This window comes from Sinohyriopsis cumingii, chromosome 17 (genome assembly GCF_028554795.1).
Source record: "Sinohyriopsis cumingii isolate HCF-2022 chromosome 17, ASM2855479v2, whole genome shotgun sequence".
NCBI classification, from domain to species: Eukaryota; Metazoa; Mollusca; class Bivalvia; order Unionida; family Unionidae; genus Sinohyriopsis; species Sinohyriopsis cumingii.
In genome coordinates, this window is record NC_142977.1 from 25431267 (window position 1) to 25452602 (window position 21336).

The 21336-nt window shown below is 33.0% G+C and overlaps 1 protein-coding gene across 3 annotated transcripts in view; it reads left to right on the plus strand.

Moving 5' to 3' along the window:
- Positions 1-21336, plus strand: part of LOC149778279 (uncharacterized) — a 333696-nt gene that overhangs the window by 109175 nt on the left and 203185 nt on the right. For all 3 annotated transcript variants that reach the window (XM_089939080.1, XM_089939082.1, XM_089939081.1), the window contains exons 4-6: positions 1349-1421; positions 3692-3769; positions 12917-13109. In XM_089939080.1, the coding sequence (XP_089795206.1) occupies positions 1349-1421; positions 3692-3769; positions 12917-13109 (344 nt within the window). The remainder of the gene's footprint in view (positions 1-1348; positions 1422-3691; positions 3770-12916; positions 13110-21336) is intronic.

The following is a 21336-nucleotide window of genomic DNA, read 5'->3' on the forward strand; positions in this document are numbered from 1 at the left end:
AACACTAAATAACCAATAACCAGGGGGCTATGGGTGGCTGAGTGGTCCATAATGCTCACCTTTATTAATCAATGCCATTTCACCTCTGCCCCATCGGTTCAAGTCTTGGGATATGCCAGTGTGGGAATGTGAGGACCTTACCAGTAGCTTTCCCTGGGTTGGTGGTTTTTATCAGGTTTTCCCAAGTTCTTCCTCCACCAGTTATATTGTCTGCCTTTTATGGCCTATCTTGCCCTGACCCATGGCATTAAACCAATAAACAACAACAACTAAATAACCAATGTTTTAGTGCTGTAAAAAAATGAACCAAACCATAAGTGTAGATTTTGTATTTTATTGAATCTTCATACTTTTGAATATAATTATATATTGTGTGGTAAACTGAAAATTCATTTTTAAATTGTTATTTTACAACTGCTGAAACTGTTGAAAGATCAAACACTGTATTGTATTAAATGTGAATGGAAAAAAAGGAAAGTAGATTGTGCTAGCTTGCTTTGTTACTTAAACACCATCAACAGGAAAGTAGTGAGTGCTAGCTTGCTTTGTTACTTGAACACCATCAAAAGGAAGCGCTGTTGCTTTGTTCGAACATCAGATGAGTATGAAACTTCAGATGACAGGAATTGCGCTTGCTGTGAGGGATGACTGTTCAAATCAAATCTAAGGCAAATAGTAAATCATATTATTTCTTAGTCAGTATCTACCCATCCACAGGTCCAGGTGAAAATTCTTTCTATAGGTGTACACTTGTAGTGTCCAAGCCAGTTATGTTTCATTTTTAAATTTATGGATTATAATTACAAATGTTTACCAAGCCTTTGTAACAAGTTTTTAGAGTGGTCAAAATCACATCATGTGATGCAGAAAACTAGAACTTATTGGTTCATAACACTGAAAATAAACTGTTTCATATGTCTTCATGTCTGGTTATTATTTGGCAATGCAAATAATGGTTATAATATAGTTCTGTTATTTATTTCTTGAATTTTGTTTTTATCATTATGAACTATTTGTAATTAACAGAATGAAACTGTGTTCATATTCTACAGAATTTACAAAACTTGGAAATATTACACAGTGCTTTAAAAGCCATTTGCTACAAACATTCATACAGTGTGTAATCAATTCTCAAGCTTCATGACTTCATGAATCATAGAAAATATGAAATTCAATTCTTAAATGAATTCCTTTTCTTAATTTTACTTAGAAATCAAATTCGTGTAATTGGAGGCAACCTGTCTGTGAGGGACAAGATTGTGGTCCCATGATTGACCTTTATAGACAAGTTTCATTTTATTTATATATTTAAATATTCTTAATAGATGCCATTATTTTTACTTCTCAGTGTTCTTGGGAAAGAGCATTTTTTTACCGCAGAAAACCATGAATCAATGATGATCTGGCTTTTGGGATTACAGGTAAGGAAGCATCCAAGGTTGGATACTTTTTCAGAAGCTGGCAGCAAATTTAAAAATTAAAATTTCAGTTTGCTGCAAAAGTTAAAGTTCACTATAAGCATTTTGCTGCCAAAGGATTTTGTTTCATTAATGCATCACTTTAGATATTACAGCCCTATAACAATAATAGGTCTCTGTGGCCTCTATTTTGCACTTCGAGACTGTAATTAAATCTTGTAATTTAATTTCTATTTTTCGGTGTAAATCTTGTCCTTTAATGGTATTTCTTGGTGACTGTAATCTTAGAGTCATTAAATTTTATGTTCATTGGATGCATCTTTGTTAGTACTACTGGTTTAAGCTTAGTACTTGTGTTTGGTACATGGCCACAGATTTTTGTATGCTATATGGTCAGATTTGTTTATACAACTGCACTCCATAAAAGGTCCAACATGTACTTGCTTGTAAGTCAGTCTAAATTGCAAGACATCTTAGACCCTGATCTGATGTCACATAATGCACCAGTAGGTCAGGGTCTACTGATTACTCCTAACAAACTATATAGACCAAGATCTGACAGGACATTATGCACTGGAAAATCTGCATCCATGTATTTTGTAGTTGTACTCATCTTATAATTGAATATATACAGCAGTTATATGCAATGGTAAACTGACCATCATAATGACAATTAGGACTACTTTTAACAGGTTTGCTTTTTATTTGACATGTGAATCACTGGGCTGTATTCATACAATCTTGAACATGAGTGCACTTATTTGACATGTGAATCACTGGCTGTATTAATGCAACCTAGAACATGATTGCATACTTATTTGACATCTGAATGACTGGGCTGTATTCATACAACCTAGAACATGATTGCATGCTTATTTGTCATGTGAATCACTGGCTGTATTCATACAACCTAGAACATGATTGCATGCTTATTTGTCATGTGAATCACTGGCTGTATTCATACAACCTAGAACATGATTGTATGCTTATTTGACATGTGAATCGCTGGGCTGTATTCATGTAAACTAGGACATGATTGCATGTTTATTTGACATGTGAATTGCTGGGCTGTATTCATGCAAACTAGGACATGATTGTGTGCTTATTTGACATGTGAATCACTGGGCTGTATTCATGCAAACTAGGACATGATTGTATGCTTATTTGACATGTGAATCACTGGGCTGTATACATGTAAACTAGGACATGATTGTATGCTTATTTGACATGTGAATCACTGGGCTGTATTCATGCAAACTAGGACATGATTGTATGCTTATTTGACATGTGAATCACTGGGCTGTATTCATGCAAACTAGGACATGATTGTATGCTTATTTGACATGTGAATCACTGGGCTGTATTCATGCAAACTAGGACATGATTGTATGCTTATTTGACATGTGAATCACTGGCTGTATTCATGTAAACTAGGACATGATTGCATGCTTGTTTGACATGTGAATCACTGGCTGTATTCATGTAAACTAGGACATGATTGCGTGCTTATTTGACATGTGAATTGCTGGGCTGTATTCATGCAAACTAGGACATGATTGTATGCTTATTTGACATGTGAATCACTGGGCTGTATTCATACAATCTTGAACATGATTGTATGCTTATTTGACATGTGAATCACTGGACTGTATTAATGCAAATTTGGACATGATTGCATACTTATTTGACATGTGAATCACTAGGCTATGTTCATAAAAACTTGGATAGGAGAGCATGTTTTAAATCTCAAGCTGTAACATACCTGTGAGAGAATCAGGATATTAGACCAGTCAGCAGATTTAAAAATGTTGATCTGTAGATTGTCTTCTAAACCAGTATGTTGTTTTATTGGTATAATACATTTGATGTGTTTTGATGGAAACAAAATGTGTATCTTTTTGCCACAATTTGTATTCTCTTCATATTATAAAAGGCCGAAAAATTATTTTGAACATGGATTAGTTTCTGATGATAAATGTTACAATTATAATTTATTAACTTGAGTAAGTGTATTTTCAATTAAATGAAAAAGGAAGACTTGTATATGCAAAGAGTTTGAATAAAATCAACAGGCATTTGTAATCTCCATTACAAAATCACTGTTGACCACTAATGACATTCATTGTGATTACGAAGTTTCACACAGAAAAGGCAGTCTATAGTCCATGCCTTCTGCCTATCCTTTCATTGGTCTGTCTATGACAACTTGGTTAATTGTTTTCATTTTGGTAAGATTTTAGAAACCATTGAATGTTTTTTCTTTTCTTTTTAAGGCCAAGCGTGACATGCATTGCAAGAAGATAAACACTGTTGAAAATAAAGATGCTTCAGAGATAGATGTTAGAAACAATGTAAGTAAAGACAAGAATGACAGGTAGTATTATCAGGCAATTTCTTTTTGCTAGCATAAAGTTTCATGCTTTTGTGAGAGTTAAATTTGCACAACTGTTGCTCATCAACAAATTATATGTTAACAATAGGGCCAGTCAGTAAGTTGCAAAACGTTTTAATCACAAATAAGCCGACATTACAGGATGTCTGTCTGAAAATTGACTGACTGACTGTTACTTACAGCTCACCCTTGTTAAAACACCCATGACATTGTTCTGGATGTAACATTGACTGCTATGAAACCCATGACCACAACTAAATCAACTAAAAAGGTTGCTTTCTTGCTTGGAATAAATCATGGTCATTTGTATTTCCCACACTCAAGAGCAAAACTATCTTCAGAGTTCCGAGTTTTCGAATTTGCATTATAGGTCACATGATCAACATTAGTCCCTGATGAAGGCAGTGTGATATTGCTGAAAATTTCAAACTCTGAAGATATGTATGGTCTCACTATCGGAAATTACTAAAGATCAACAATTTAGTCATTTTGCTTTAATTAATCAATCAAATGTAAGACATTATGTGTTGAAGGAAGACACTATGAAGCTTAGAACTATATCTTTATTTCCTTTTTAAAATGCTGCTATTTGACAAAATTAATTGTACAAACATCATTTGGTTTCATTAATTGATTGCACAAACACCACTAGGTTTCATTAACTGATTGCACAAACATGGCCAGGTTTCATTAACTTATTGCACAAACACCACTAGGTTTCATTAACTGATTGCACAAACACCACTACATATCATTAATTGATTGCACAAACACCTCCTTGTTTCATTAATTGATTGCACAACTACCTCTAGGTATCATTAATTGATTGCACAAATACCATTAGATTTCATTAATTCATTGCACAAATACCATCAGATTTAATTAATTGATTGCACAAATACCATTAGATTTCATTAATTGATTGCACAAATACCATTAGATTTCATTAATTCATTGCACAAACACCACTAGGTTTCATTAATTGATTGCACAAACACCTCTAGGTATCATTGATTGATTGCACAAACACCTCTAGGTATCATTAATTGATTGGACAAATACCACTATTTTTCATCAACTGATTGCACAGACACCTCTAGGTATAATTAATTGATTGCACAAATACCTCTAAATTTCATTAATTGATTACACAAACACCACTAGGTATCATTAATTGATTGCACAAATATCTCTAGGTATCATTAATTAATTGCACAGACACCACTAGGTTTCATTAATTGATTGCACAAACACCACTAGGTTTCATTAATTGATTGCACAAATACCATTAGATTTCATTAATTGATTGCACAAACACCAATAGGTTTTAACAGGGCCTGACTTGTATTAAAGATACTGATGCATCAGAAGATGTTGCATGCATGATAATTGTAAACTAATTATTATTTGAAAATACATCCACTGTGAGTGCAAATGACATTTTGCTAGCATTGGTTACAAACAAATATTAAAGCAAATTAATGCTGTGCATACTATTTACCCTGCAGACATCAATGCCCATTTGTAGAAGCCCAGTCAGTGAATAAACACACCTAGTAGTGAACAATAAACTAATTGTTTGAACTTACTTTGTATGTTATCAAATACAAAGGTTATTTTTGTTACAAAGCAAGCTGACTTTGGATTCTGTGCCAAATTGGAAGAGAGTTTTTATATTGACAAAGTTGGCTGACGTTGGGAAGCCAACTTTGGATCCTTTCTACAAGTATCAACACAAAATAAATTGAAACAATGGAACAGTTTTTAAAGTGACACAGTGTAGTGCTTCATTCACTGACAACCTCTCCCTGACGATTTGGAGGAAATAAAACCATTCCATGAATTCTTGAAGGCCAGAAGGGAAGATGTTTTCTCTTACAGTATGATCATTAACATGGATGAAACTCCAGTGTACCTTGATCTCATTCCTGAATGGACAGTCAATAACGATGGTTCCAAAAGTGTGAGAATTTGCATTACTGATGCATATAAAAATAATCTAACTCTAATCCTTGCAGTTTCTGCAGCAGGAGATGTGTTGCCACCAATTGTAATTTTGCACAGTGACAGGGAGCTAAAAATATTCATTCACTGAAAGGATGGATCATACATCTGTAGGAGAAGGGTTGGGTTGAGGTGATGCTGCAGTGGATTAAAAAGTTTTATCTCAAGCACACAGTTTAATATTTTTTACAAAAATTTAAGTTTGAGTGCAATTTCTGACATGGAATGTTTGAATGATTTAAAAGGTGTCCCACAACTTATGACTAAACAACCCAAAAACAGTTTGTCCCAGAACATAGTGTACCAAAAAAATTACTTCAAAAATTATTTTTTGGTGTCCCAGGAATTAAGATGTCACATATTATGAGGTAAATATGGTAACCATATGTTTTTCAAGCATAATATTTTCATGGTTATTTTTAAGCAAGTTAAATTCACATAATAATTCAAGAACAATATGTTAACAACATTGGCAATCTGTAAACCCAAATATAGTCACAAAGAACTGAATTTATAGGAAGTTGAAATATTTACTGACCCTAATATATAACTCTGTCTTATTAAAACTCTCTTCATTATAATGCAGTACAGGTCATAAAATGGTACCAATATAGACCACTTGACTAAAATTAAACCATTGTACTTTAATTGGTCTGTGAAAATGTATGACAGTATGGGTTGAAAGCAATCACCATTCAGTTAATAATGAGGGAGGGCTCTGCTATGATTCATCATACAGTGTAGCAGAGGCCTGAGCTACTTTCTCCTGGAGGGCACCTGCCAGATAATTGATTTTTAAAGCCACACCCTATGATGTAAATAAGCAGACAAAACCATGTTGTGGGCTGGATCTGGCCCATGGTGCATAGTTTGCCCATGTCAGGTGTAACCATTACTTGACAATAAATGCATTGTTAGATACTTGTTGTCAGCATTATTTCAACCATCCCAAACATACTGGATGTATTGGGGTTACAAGTCATTAACTATATGATGACTTATACCATATCTTCTTGGTTGCAAGTCTTTCTGGAAAAGGAAATATATTGAAAACCAAAAACTAATGAATAAAAATGTCTTTGAAATTGAGCAACACAGAAAATTCTTCAGATGTATGTTACAGAGATCAGAAAATATAAATTATATATTTTCATCCATGGCAATGTATTTTTTTACATCTTGTTTCATATATGGACTAATGATATATCTCTAAGATATACCATAATATTTATCTTTTGTAAAGTTATTGTTTATTTAGACAACCTGTTATCAAGACAAAACTCATGTGGAATCCAGACAATTTTCATTTCACCTAGTTTTATCAAGTAGGCCGAACAATTTTGGAAACATACTTGTTAGATATTTTTTTAAGGAGGTCCTTTTGTTGGTATTAATAAAATTGCTGCTTTCAGAGTTTTAAAATATTAGATGTCTGATTTATGGTCTTAACTTGCCAGTTTCAGAATTTAACTTGTATTTGTTATGCTAAGAAAACAATCATACTCATATTTGTTGTGGTAAAAAAACAGTAAATCGTACTCATGTTAGTTTGGTAACAGATAGCTAAGCATGCTGATCACATACTTGGTTGCAAACAACAGCAAATCATACTTGTATTAGTTGTAAAAGAAAAACAGCATATGTATGCACAACAAAATACACAATTGTATGAGGAAAGATTTAATGCATGCAAGTTCAGAAAATAAAGGATATATGAGTGTATGCATTCATTCTCTCTCTCTCTCTCATTCTTAAGAGACAAACTAGCCATTATTCATCATTACCAATATTCAAGACAATGAAATACATGACTACAACTACCTCAGTCTGAATGTACAACACTATGATGATTCCCACTTGGTGCTAGGCTGATCCCAGCATTACAGTGTATTCTGAGCTGATCCCAGCTCAAGTACAGTTGGTGCTTGGCTGATCCCAGCTCAAGTAAAGTCTGTGCTAGGCTGATCCCAGCATTTAAGTGTATTATGGGCTTATCCCAGCATTCAAACATATTCTGGGCTGATCCCATCATTCAAGTGTATTCTGGGTTTATCCCAGCATTCAAACATATTCTGGGCTGATCCCAACATTCAGGTGTATTCTGGGCTGATCCCAACATTCAGGTGTATTCTGGGCTGATCCCAGCTTAAGTAGGTTTTGCACTAGGCTGATCCCTGCATCATAGTGTATTCTGGGCTGATCTCATTTTAAGTAAATCTATGGTAGTCAGATCCCAACATTACATTGTTTTCCAGGCTAATCCCAGATCAAGTATTATTGGTGCCAGGCTGATCCCATCATTAAAGTTTGTTCTAGGTTGATCCCAGCTTAAGTAGACTGTACTAGGCTGATCCCAGCTCAAGTAAAATATTCGAGTGTATGATTAGTGGAATAGAGCTAGGCTGATCCCAGCATGAATAAAATATTCTTAATTTTTTCTATGTAAAACTATAAAAGAAATGTATTTAATGGACATGGCCTTTATGTTATTAGTATAGCATATGAGTATCAAATTGGGGAAAATGCCAAAATGAATTTGATATTAAAATATATCAAATGAGAGCCCCCAAGAGGCTTCGTGCATAATTCCCTGTCTGCCTTTCAATTTCAAGGTACATGCATAACACCCCTTTACAAATATTATACTAAGGTTTATAATTCGGCATATCAGCTTGCCACACCAACAATACCTCCCTTAATGGCCATTATCATGACAAAGCCCATTACAAAACTATCAGTATGTACATCAAGTTTTGCATATACTAGATAAATAAAGTATCATTCATACTCATAGTAGTTTTGGTGAAAAACAACACAGCATACAGATCTCATATTTGTTGCAGCAGTAAAGAACAGCAAGTCATACTGATCTCATATTTGTTGCGGTAAAGAACAGCAAGTCATACTGATCTCATATTTGTTGCAGTAAAGAACAGCAAGTCATACTGATGTCATATTTGTTGTGGTAAAGAACAGCAAGTCATACTGATCTCATATTTGTTTTGGTAAAGAACAGCAAGACATATTGATCTCATATTAGTGCTCCTGAATATTTACAATCACTATTCCAGTATAGGCTACCTGGTAATACTCCCCACCTGCGATCCATGTCTACCAAATAGTATAAAATTCCCAAACCAAATAAGGAGTTATTTTAAAAAAATTTCCAATACTCTGGAACTCTGCTCTGGAATAGTATTCCAGTTGAGATTAGAAATGCCCACTCTATTTCCTTCTTCCAAACCCAATATATCCAGTGGCTTCAGAGATGCAGCTTAAATAAATGAATTCCTTTGTATGAGGGCCTCAAGGTAGATTAGTTTTTAGCTAATTGTGTTACCCTCTTTAAATAAGGTCATTATTATTATTATTATTATTGTTGTGGTAAAGAACAGCAAGTCATACTGATCTCATATTTTTTTGGTAAAAGCAGTCAATCATACTCATATTTTTGTAGAAAAAAAACCCAGACAATAATAGCCAAAGAAAAAAGACCATTCAGTATCTTTAACATATGATCTACAAGTTTAATCTGTGAGAGTTGTGCTGAATTTAAACAAAGTTACCATTTATTTCTGTTGAAACTAGCTACTCAAAGTGCTGTTATTGAGCTGTAGATTACACAGACACTGTTGCATCATTCATTTGGATACTTTCCATTTGGACATATCATTCAGTACTGATGGTGCAACTGTAACTCATTTTTTTATTACCTTGGAGTTAATTATAGATTCAACTGACGGAAATATTTTTGTTACATTTAAATTAATTATATAATTCAGCTGATGGAAATATTAATGTTGCCTTTGAGTTAATTACATGATTTAATTGGTGGGAATATTGTTATTAATTATGAATCAATTACATGATTTAATTGGTGGGAATAATGTTATCAATTATGAATCAATTACTTGATTTAATTGGTGGGAATATTGTTATTAATTATGAATCAATTACATGATTTAATTGGTGGGAATATTGTTATTAACTATGTATCAATTACATGATTTAATTGGTGGGAATATTGTTATTAACTATGAATCAATTACATGATTTAACTAACAGAAATATTTTTACAACCTTGGGTTAATTACATTATTTAACCAATGGGGATATTGTTATTAACTTTGAGTTGCTTATATGATTTAACTGATGGGAATATTTGTATTACCTTGAGTTAATTATAATAACCAATGGGGATATTGTTAGTGTTACATTGCCAGATTAATCTCCAAAATACAATACAGGCTCTAATCACACATTCAAAATTTTTACATTTCACTCAGTATACTTCTCAACAAGCACCTCAGTCAATCAAGTCTTGCCTATCTTATTGAACAGTCGCCAGAACCATTTCTTCTTGGTAACTTTAACAGCCAGTGCATACATGATGTAAATAATCAAATTATAGACAAAAGGAAATAGAATACTTTATTTTAGAACACAATCTTTGGCTTTCTAATGATTCTGAATCATTGAACTGGAGGAATGGAGGAAATAAATATATTGAAGGGAAAGGAAAATGAATATTTTTGCAACTATACTAATTTTTTGTCTTAATTGATTATATTAAAGAATAAATTAGCCTGATTGGGAATGTGATGATCTCTATATAACACTCTCTCATTATAGTGCTGTCCATTTGAGCTAGATTATAGATATCACCTTATAGTGTCACCACTGTTTAATGAAATACATTATTCATAAAATTTTACTGTAACATGATAAACTCAGATCCATGAAAAAAACAGAAATTAAAAGCGCTATAATGAGAGATTTTCCTGCTGTTACTTAACAGAGCATGACCATATCAGTCACATCTGTGTGGATTGTTTGGCATGAATCATTATTGAATTTGTTTTACAAACCTTTTTATTTAAAACTGGCTAAACATGTTTTGTTTTCTGTGTTGGTAGATTGCTGGCATTGTTGTCAATTTTGTTATCTACAGTAATTGGATTGCTGACATGAAAATTGCAGGTCCTGTCATAGTTGTGGGTAGTTGATTCATTGCTAGATGGTTAAAACTATTTCATTACCCTAAACATAATATGAATCAGCCCAAGGATGAAGCATCACAAAATGCTTTTTTTTTAAAAAAATTTAACAACCTGAAACACCGATTACCTAATGGGGTAAGTTCAACCAATACACAGTTGATAGGGCATGTGTTGGCACATAGGGTCTTGAGGGTGGAGGAATTTTTTGAACATAGAGGGTCATTCTGTATCTCTGTTTTTGGCAGAATCCAGCATCAAAAGCAGAATCAAAGAGGTGCGAAGAGAGCACATTACTAATGTACTCAAGCCCCATGTTGTTGAAATATTTTGAATAAAAGCTGAGGCACAAACTCATTGTCCAAAAATGTTTATTTTCTTTAAGAATAAAATCATGAATCAAGTTATAAACATTTTAGGGTCTTAGCTTTGATTCATCAACAAGCATTTTTAGTTTTGTTTATGCTGGCAAATGTATTGCATCATGTATTGCTGGAACATCATAAAACTTAACATCATTGCAAATATTTGTACCTCTTAAAAAGGTTGGAGCCATGGTGGTTCAGTGGTTAGCATGCCAGACTCATGACTGAAAGGATTAAGGATCAAATCCTACCATCAGACCACCCTGGGTCAGGTACTGTGGTGTAACCTTGTGCGAGACAGTTTAATCCAATTGCCTGATTGCTAAATAAACTTCTTGTCTTGCATGCTTTAAAGCACCAGACCAAACTCAAACCAATTAAAATATCTTTATTTCTATGTTCTGAGTAAGATTTCTAAATCTGGAATAACATTTATTTACTTGAAGTTATGAGTGAAGTTTTATACTGTAAGGACTGTAGATCATGAAACTCAGTTTTAGTCTCTAATTTGAGTTTTCACTACAGTACTAACCATTTATCTCAACATACCCTTGACAAAGATAATGAATAATGAGACTATTGGCAGGGGGGCTTAAAAAAATCTAATTTTGCATACAAGTGCAATTTGTAACAGGTGACCTGTCATCAGTGAGTATGATTTACAATGAGAGAAAATCAATGGAAATTTTCATCACATGAAAACAAAACTAGTCTGAAATAAATTTTTATATTGACTACTTACATTCGTGTAGTACAATCAATAATGTGATAAGTACTGTACATGTACATGAAAGGCTCATGTTTGAAAATTCATTTATTAATCACTTGCATTAGAAACACAAATAACATGTATATAAAACAATGGTGGTCCTTGTTTGATCAATATCACAGTGTCAGCAAACAAGTCACTATGATATTCATTGCCACCAGTAGTATGTGGCTGTATAGTTTTTGTTTACATGCTTCATGTACATGTACTTAATTTGGCCTATATTTTATTCTGCCTGATGCAACTGTTACATTGCTGAGGTCACCAAGGGGTTGAGATTTTTCATAGAAAAATGAAAACATAAACAAAATAAAAAATTTCACGAACATTCTTGTGAGATGTCCCACCTTCGATTGACAGCCAGATATTTATAGTTTCAAAAGACCAGAAATTTTATATGCATTTTATGCCACCATTGGTAGTGATCTTAAGCATGAACTTTTTCCTGCAAAAAGGAAACTTTCACAGCACAATAAATGTGTCACAGTCACTTTGGAAAATGCAACATTTAATCATATTCCAATGCTTTTATTCAAGTTTAGTGCTAACTCTCTTTGCTGTAAGGTGCATTGTTTGTTACTGAAGATTGTAGATGGCTTGCTTTGATGATGGGTGCTTGTGTGATTGAAGTCCTCACAAAATGTCAACTTTGCAGGACCAAACAAATGTCCTTTTTGTTATTGCGGTGGTAATGTCATATAATTGTCAAATAATGTATGGGTCAGAACTGGCAGCTTGTTAAAATAAACAATTAAGAAACAAAGGATTTGTTAAATTTTTTACCAAGGGCTTCTATAGACATACATGTTTATTTTTATCTTGATGTCAACAGGTTTAACAAATTTGGTAGTAACATTAGACCACATGCCCAGGTATAAACAAAATCACAAACGGCAACTCAAGATCAGTAGTTTTAATGATATTCAGGCTCTATCAAGACCTACTTTATTATGTCAATAAATCTTTTTCAGAACAAATCTGATCTAACAGCATTCTGGACTCACCCTAACATGCTTATGGACCAATCCAATATTTTGTTTCCTGGATCAATGGTCCAGGTGACTCAACCAACTTTTGAAAGGCCACACAGCTTCAACTGGGAGAAATATACAGCCAAGAAATATGGGGAATCTGTTGACACTGGAATAAGGCAGCTTAAGAAGAGTAAGTAACTGGATAATCCAGACATATTTTTTGATAATCCAGACAAATTTTATAATAATCCAGACAAATATTTTGCTAATCCAGAAAAAAAAAATCTTCAGAAAATAGTTAAGTTGTGATTGCGTCAAGAGATGAAGCATGAGCTACCTGTCTTTCAACTTGTAACTTTATGGGGCTGGCAGATAACATCCTACTAATCAGGTTAAAGTAACAGCATAAACACAGAAATCTTTCATGACTTAATTATTAATTAGAAAATATTCAATGCATTTTACCGATTTTTCTAATATACCGGTATTCTTATGTTAGACAGAATAATTCTTCATAATTTGATTTAAAAAAATTCATTTCTTTGTTGTTTATTTGAAACTTTTTATACTTTTAATTTGCACATTGATAGCACACAGACCAACTTATAATGCATAAGCGAGTGTGGATCCCAATGTTATCTTGTTGAAAGTGCTGAAAATAGTTCCGTCTTTGTTGAAAATAAATAACATCATGATCAAAGTCAGTAGGTGAGACCTTGATGTGTCAATCATTGTTTGGTCAAAAATGGGAGTTAGTGCACAGAGAGTTTAAACAACATCATGAAATTTGCAGCTTTTATTAGGAAGTCAAATATTTTGTTAAATTTGACTTGTGGAAGTGTTTGTTGCATTTTTAGAATCAATTAAAGTTGCCTGTCATTGTATTATTGCATTACTTTCTCATTTGTATTAACTCGGGTAGAATAAAAAATGTAAAACAATTTAAATCCTTCCTGTGTAAGAACTAGCAGTTACAGTGATATGTTAAGTCTATTCAATTCAGTTGATGAATGAACAAAGAGAATTCTGCACATACAGGTAACATAAGTCTCAAACATTAATCAGTACTTTATCATACATATTTACAAATGTGGTCTATGATAGCAAAGGAAATAAGTGAAAGGCATATTACATTCATGAAAGCTTAGCTTCACAGATAGGATTCATTATGGAGAAATGAATGAAAAGTTTATAATGAAATTAAAATTTCTAAATTGGCACTCAGGCTTGCTCATTAGGGTGAGCAGAAAGTTTGCTCTAACTTAGAATGACATCACATCATCAGTATTTTACTAATATATATATTTTTTAAAATCAAGTTGTGACATTGTTGTATCTCTAAATAAGTGCCACACCTTTTTGAAATAAGATTTGTGGTTTATTCTAAATCTACAGTAGTACCAGAATTTATTTGCATTTGCATGCAGTGACATAATACTTTTTTACTGGTACAGGTTTGATGTTTGTCAACAACCGTCTTTCAGAGATTGGATGTTGAAAATAAAGATAATATATACAGAAAAGTGAAGAACTTTATTAGAAGAAGCTATTTATTGACAATTAATCCCAGTGTGATTATTCTTTGAGTGTTCATTATGTTACCCTGCACCCCTCTTTTCCTGTTGTTGTTCATCCCTCCTTTTTGTTTCAGAAATCCTTCAGTAACTTACACTCACTTATGCTGTGGTCATTGTGTTTAGACCCAGTTGTGCATGAGTTATTGAAGGAGAGGTTTACTTTGATGAAGAATGCTCAGTTTAAGTTAGCTGATGTGTTAATGGAGGATTGACTGAGCCATTAACTGAGTCATTAAGTGCTAGCTTATTAATTAATTTGTTGCCATTTAGTTACCAATAGTTAAGCAAGTTAGTTACCATATTTTCCAGCTTATAAGTCGATACTTTTTGACTTGAAAGTCAGGTCTTCATCTTATACTCCAAATCGACCTATTTATGGATTATGTCATTGAAATTTTATAGACTTATATATGGATTATGTCATTGAAATTTTATAGACTTATATATGGATTATGTCATTGAAATTTTATAGACTTATATATGGATTATGTCATTGAAATTTTATAGACTTATATATGGATTATGTCATTGAAATTTCATAGACTTATATATGGATTACAGTACCCAGTATGCTACTAAAATTGCTCTATAATCAGCATAATCGAAAACAGGTCACATAGAAGTACAAATTCTTGTTAAATTACTATGTCAATAAATTGTTATAAATAAATATGGCTGCATTTATATTTATAAGTTTTGTCATTTTTTAGTTTGCATTCTGCATGTATTTTCTTATTTCACAAACATGAAATAAAAGAAAACAATTACCGCTAAAAAATTCATTGGGGCCTTATAGCACACTTACAGTCTATACAATATAGTGTACTCTACTAATTCAAAGCATATTGTTTGTTCCTATAAAAAGATATGAAATAATTTTGTTTTATTCATTGTTTTTAACCATGCATCATTCTTCCTGATCACATTTTAGCAACTGGTCCATTGATATTTGATTTTCCAGTATACTGTTAGACAGACGTAAGCAATTGCCGGCATAGCTTTTTCATTGATCTAATTGATCCTACAAAGGGCTGTAATCAATATTAACTCGAACGTTCTATGATTATTTTTAAAATACTGTCGATTATGCTTTCTTCTGAATCCCCCAAATCATATGTTTATAATTGTATTTGACAAAGTTTCTCAAATAAATATGGTTTAAACTAAACTAAAATCAGATATGTAGATGGACAACTCATAGATCATAAATGATCCATTTTTAGTTTCACATTTCAATTTAAAGTAAATTGTAATGTTGACACATCACCTATATTCATTCTTAACCAGCTGTCATTTTAGTGTCTGTCCTTGATTATACCAGTAAATGATAACTTGGTCTTTGGTTTCCAACAACAATCAAAGCAAGTTGCCACAATTGTTTAAACCCTGATATTGTCTTTGGCTACCGATACTAGTTACTGTATTGCCGGTACCCCATTGTTCTAAATCATTAATTTGTATAAATTATGCTTGCTGTTTTTAATATCAAGTGGATTAGGAACCAGAGGGAAAATGATGCCCACTCGCTTCTCTGGATGTAAATAATGGATTTAGCCATGGGCATTGTTTCCATTGCTATAGTACTGGCACATTTTAATCAGTTTAATGAGTTTTTAATGGGTTATGTATGTTTTGATCAATCTTTTCAGTCATAATCATTAATATAAATATCCCCATACAAATCATACAACTTATCTCACAATGCCTCTCGTCAAATCACACAAGTCTTATACAGCATCTTTTAAGCTGTAAGTTGTAAAGTTCATGGAAGAGAAAGGTGGGAAATGGCTGCTCACATGAAATCTGGTGCAAGTGAAAAATGTGGCTGGGCTTGGTGTAAAGATAAGGTTGCATTATGGCGCTACTAAGAAAATAAAGAAAGCAAATTGTGGCTGCAAAGCAAGATGGATTAATACTGAGGATAAATCAGAAGAATACGTCTTGACACAACACAGGAGTTGTGGAATGAAATCTTTTGAACTCAGACTCAAGGCAAAAGAAATCGCAACTGAATAAGGAATTGAAAGTTTCAGTGGAAGTGTTTCATGGTGTTGTAGGTTATTGCAAAGAAGGGAACTTAGTATAAGACAATGCACTACTATGACACAGAAACTACCAGTAGACTTTCTGGAAAAATTGGACAATTTCTGTGAGTATGTGCAAGACTTATATATGGACGCAGGATGGAAAATATACAAAATTAGTGAATTCAACTTATGCTCCAAATCGACTTATAGGCTGGATAATACGGTAGCTGTTGATTTATGAGATAGGTAGATACATATAGAATATTAGATAGATACCCCTAGATACCCATAGATGATGAATAGGTCAAATTTGCCATTTGCATTACTAACATGTATTTTCAGTAATTGCAAACAAAAAGAATCTTATTTCTGTCCATGTTTTATGGTTGAGAAAAGAATTTTGGTCATTACAAGGAATTACAATTTTGATTCAGTCATGATTTTAAGGTTAAATGAATAAATTTGTGTGAGACTTGAGTTGTAATCCAAATGTTTCAGTGAATTAAGGTGAAAAACATGAAAACTAATTCTCAGATAATTAACATGGTGAGCTGCATAAAATTGTTGCAGATTTGGCAAATGAACCTAATACAGCTTAAACATTACTATAAAGCAGGCTTCAGTGCAGAATAATTAATATAAAGTACTTCAGTGTAGAATAATTACTATAAAGTACTTAAGTGTAGAATAATTACTATAAAGTACTTCAGTGTAGAATAATTACTATAAAGCACTTCAGTGTAGAATAATTACTATAAAGCACTTCAGTGTAGAATAATTACTATAAAGCACTTCAGTGTAGAATAATTACTATAAAGCACTTCAGTGTAGAATAATTACTATAAAGTACTTCAGTGTAGAATAATTACTATAAAGCACTTCAGTGTAGAATAATTACTATAAAGTACTTAAGTGTAGAATAATTACTATAAAGAACTTAAGTGTAGAATAATTACTATAAAGCACTTCAGTGTAGAATAATTACTATAAAGCACTTCAGTGTAGAATAATTACTATAAAGCACTTCAGTGTAGAATAATTACTATAAAGCACCTCAGTGTAGAATAATTAATATAAAGCACCTCAGTGTAGAATAATTAATATAAAGCACTTCAGTGTAGAATAATTCTTTTATTAAACTGTATGGTTATGGATCCCAGTTTTTGGATGATTGCAGTTTGCTTTTAAATCTACCTATGTCTACATCAATATTTTTTACAATGAAGTATACCATCATGGCTTCCGAGAATATAATGTTCAAGGGGGACTATGATATTATGGTTTAAAGTAAAGTCTAGTTTTGACAATTTGACAAGAACAATTTTGAGGTCAAAGGTCATATTCACTATGACTGAAAGAAGGACAATGATTTTTGCACAATAACTCAAGTTCTCTGTCATTTACAGTTACCAGACTTTGTGGAAAGCTTACACTTGGGGTAACGAAAATCCTAATCCATTTTGTGGTAAAAGTCACTCTGACTGAAATAAGGAAATGGTTTATGCACAATAACACATTCTACCCCAGGGGTGGGCAAACTACAGCCTGTGGGGCACATGCGGCCCGCCCGCCAAGGGCTTTCATGCGGCCCGCCAAGGGTTTTCATGCAGCCTAGGAACAAGTCATCATTTGCACTGACTCTGTTTATGTTACTCTGTTTATCAAATAAATGTGCTTCTTTTGAAGTTTAAGTTTAAGTTTTCAAATATTAACAACATATTAACAACTGAAAATTAATTAGATGTTATTTAGAAAAACCTTTTGTTTTTGCTATTTCAAATATTAATTATTTAACTTAATGAACTATGCGGCCCGCGACAAGGTGTAAATTTGTGTATGCAGCAATTGCACTGGAACGTTTGCCCACCTTTGTTCTGCCCCCTACTTAAAGACTACAAAAAGCTAATATCTTTTTGAACCTGCTATAAATTGGGGTGTATTTTGCAGGTCCATCTGAAGGGGTGACTCATCATCAGTGAGTAAGAGTTGCACTTTGGGAAAATAAAGAAGCCAAGCTGGATGGACAAATAGATGTAAAAAATAAAGACAAAACCAGTGTAAAATATGATTCTATTATTGAGTGGAATGTCACAAATAATTTGACAACTTATAGTTTTTCCATCTTTATTATATAACATCCATATAAATCTATAAGGCTTGACATTTTAAATCCATTTATTTTGTAGATTCATGAATTCCATTATAGGTCACATATAGGTATACAAAATAGTAGCTCAGAATGAGAATTTTCAAGTATCCTGTAATATGTTAATTCCACATCTAAATAATAAAGTCAGGTCTACACTTTTGTGATTCACAGTATCATATCAAAGTCACTGTCAAATATCATCTGGTACAAATCACAAGAATTCATCATCTGATTGACCAAATACAGTTCTGAAATCCTCCCTCATTATCTGGTTGTAACAAATATCTGAATCTGATCCATTTACTGACATGTGTAGGTATTTTTGTGAGGGTGAACTTGGAATCTGAAAGTGTACACACCGATAATACAAGACTGTGAAATCTGTAAAGGAATGCAACTGAACAAGAGTCAGTTGTGCAGCAAGATTAAAGAGTTCAAATATCCACCCTCTGCTACTTGGCACTGAACATTATCAGATCTGAAGCTTGATAAAAGGACTGTCACATGGGACAAGAAAGAATAAGTATCAAATTAGCAACTTGATCAAAGGATTGTCAAACTGAAAACAAAGTGGGTGCTGCCTTTACTAGCCAAGGGCTTGTCAGCCCAGGTGTGCTGATAGACAACTTGTAAATTATCTCTTGGGAATTAGATCAGGCTTTTGGAAAACAAAAATATAAATCAAATCAAACTTTTATTGCATCAAACACAGTGTTTATAATGCAAAACACAAAATATAGCTCAAATAGTTGGTTGCTCAGACTTACACTTAAATGGAAGAAGTATACTTACTAGTAAACAGTATTCACAGGTTCTTCACTTTATGGTTGGTAATATTTATTGTACTAGTAACATTTTCAAATTATTAAAATTCAGATAACTAGATAAAAGTATTGTGTAATGCACGACATTATGAAATGGATAAAAGCAGTGAGCACCAAATATACATTTCTGAATGAGAATACTGGCACAAAAAATGTAAAAATAATTGAATTTGCACTATTTTTACATGCTGCAAATGGCCAGAAGTTCCAATATTACCTACAGATTTAGATTTTAAAAAATTGCACTTAATAAGATGACTTCTACTCTTCTTGAATCTTCAGTTAAAAACATCGACCTGTAAGCAAGTTTATATGGTTCATGGCCAAACTTTGTGGTTGCACTTGTGGTATAGATAAATCCTATCCATTTTGATGTAATTGGGGCAAATGTCAAGGAAGGTGTCATAATGTGCCATTTGTTATGTGCCATTTAGGGTCCTCATATTTAAATTTAATGTGGAATACCTAAACACCCAAAAACTTGACATATTTTTCATAGAAAGATAAAATGGATTCATGTTGGAATTTTGCATAGATTGCTAGATTGCACTTTCTGCCAATGTGCAGATTTTTCATCTGGTCAAATGGTGTTACATTCTGCCCAGACCATTATTTTCAAAACTGTGCAACTTTACGTGATACACGGTTATGCCAGTTTGAAAATGGCAGAAGATATTTCTTTAAGTATTTAATTATATTTCAAACAACAAATTGTTGCTAACTTGCTGATTCATTTGCAAGAAGAATTCCATGATGATTTTCACTAACTTTTGCAATCAGTAATCAATATCAGTCCAATCTCCATTTCTGAAGAGCTACTTAAGAGTGCTTTTTTAAACTCGAGATTCCTGATTGGGCAAAAGTATCACATCATGGCCTCACCTAAATTGAGACCAATCAGCTGTTGTGTCAACATTATTAGCTTTCTAAATAGGCTACAATGACATATTTTGTGTGAAACTTGGTAGGAATCAGCAGAGACACTAAAATTACTTGTTTCAGTTGTTTCTTGAAATCTGTTTATATAAATATCTGCCAGTGTTTTTGCTGTTACAGTTTATCAATAAAGCTATAGTGTTGACAATTCTGGTGACCTGGGGCAAGTGTAACACTGTAACACTGATGAGACAAAATACCACACTATTTTGGCATTCTGTGGCTTTGAAAATATCATCGATGTAACTCATCAAGATGTGTAATGGATAGTTAAAAAGGAAAATGTCTCAACATTTCAATATGCCTAGATTTCCTAAAAGCAATCCTGTAGTCATAAATATCATTATAGAACATTTGGGCATGTGGAGAAACTGATTTCTCAATTTAGTGTACAAACCTTGTCTTCTGGTTTATTTGTATAAGAGCCATGCATGAGATTATTATTAGACCCACTCTCTTCACTCTTAACAATATTTTCCTGATTTGGACCCATCAGGTACATCTACATACAACAAAATTTGCTTCCTTTGCAACATATTTTGGACTTACAAGTAGGCAAAATAGGCAAAAGTAATTGATAATTGATGCAGCTAGTTGTTTAGCACAGTTGAACGTTGGCACTTGTTAAGGGAATCAAATGCACATGGATTTTTTTCTCTGGGTGCAATTCAGCATCAACTCGACTCAGGAATAAATCATTAAGTGCTTTAGTTTTTCTCAGCACAGCCAGTATTAGTTATACAGATTAAGAGTGTGTTTGAATATTGTGCATAACGCAATCATTTATTTGGATAACCAATTAGACAAAATCCATCACTCGTTATGGGTCTAGGTAATATTTCTTTCACAGTGCATTGTTAAACTTGACAAAAATTACTTGTCTGTTTACACATCATCAGTAATG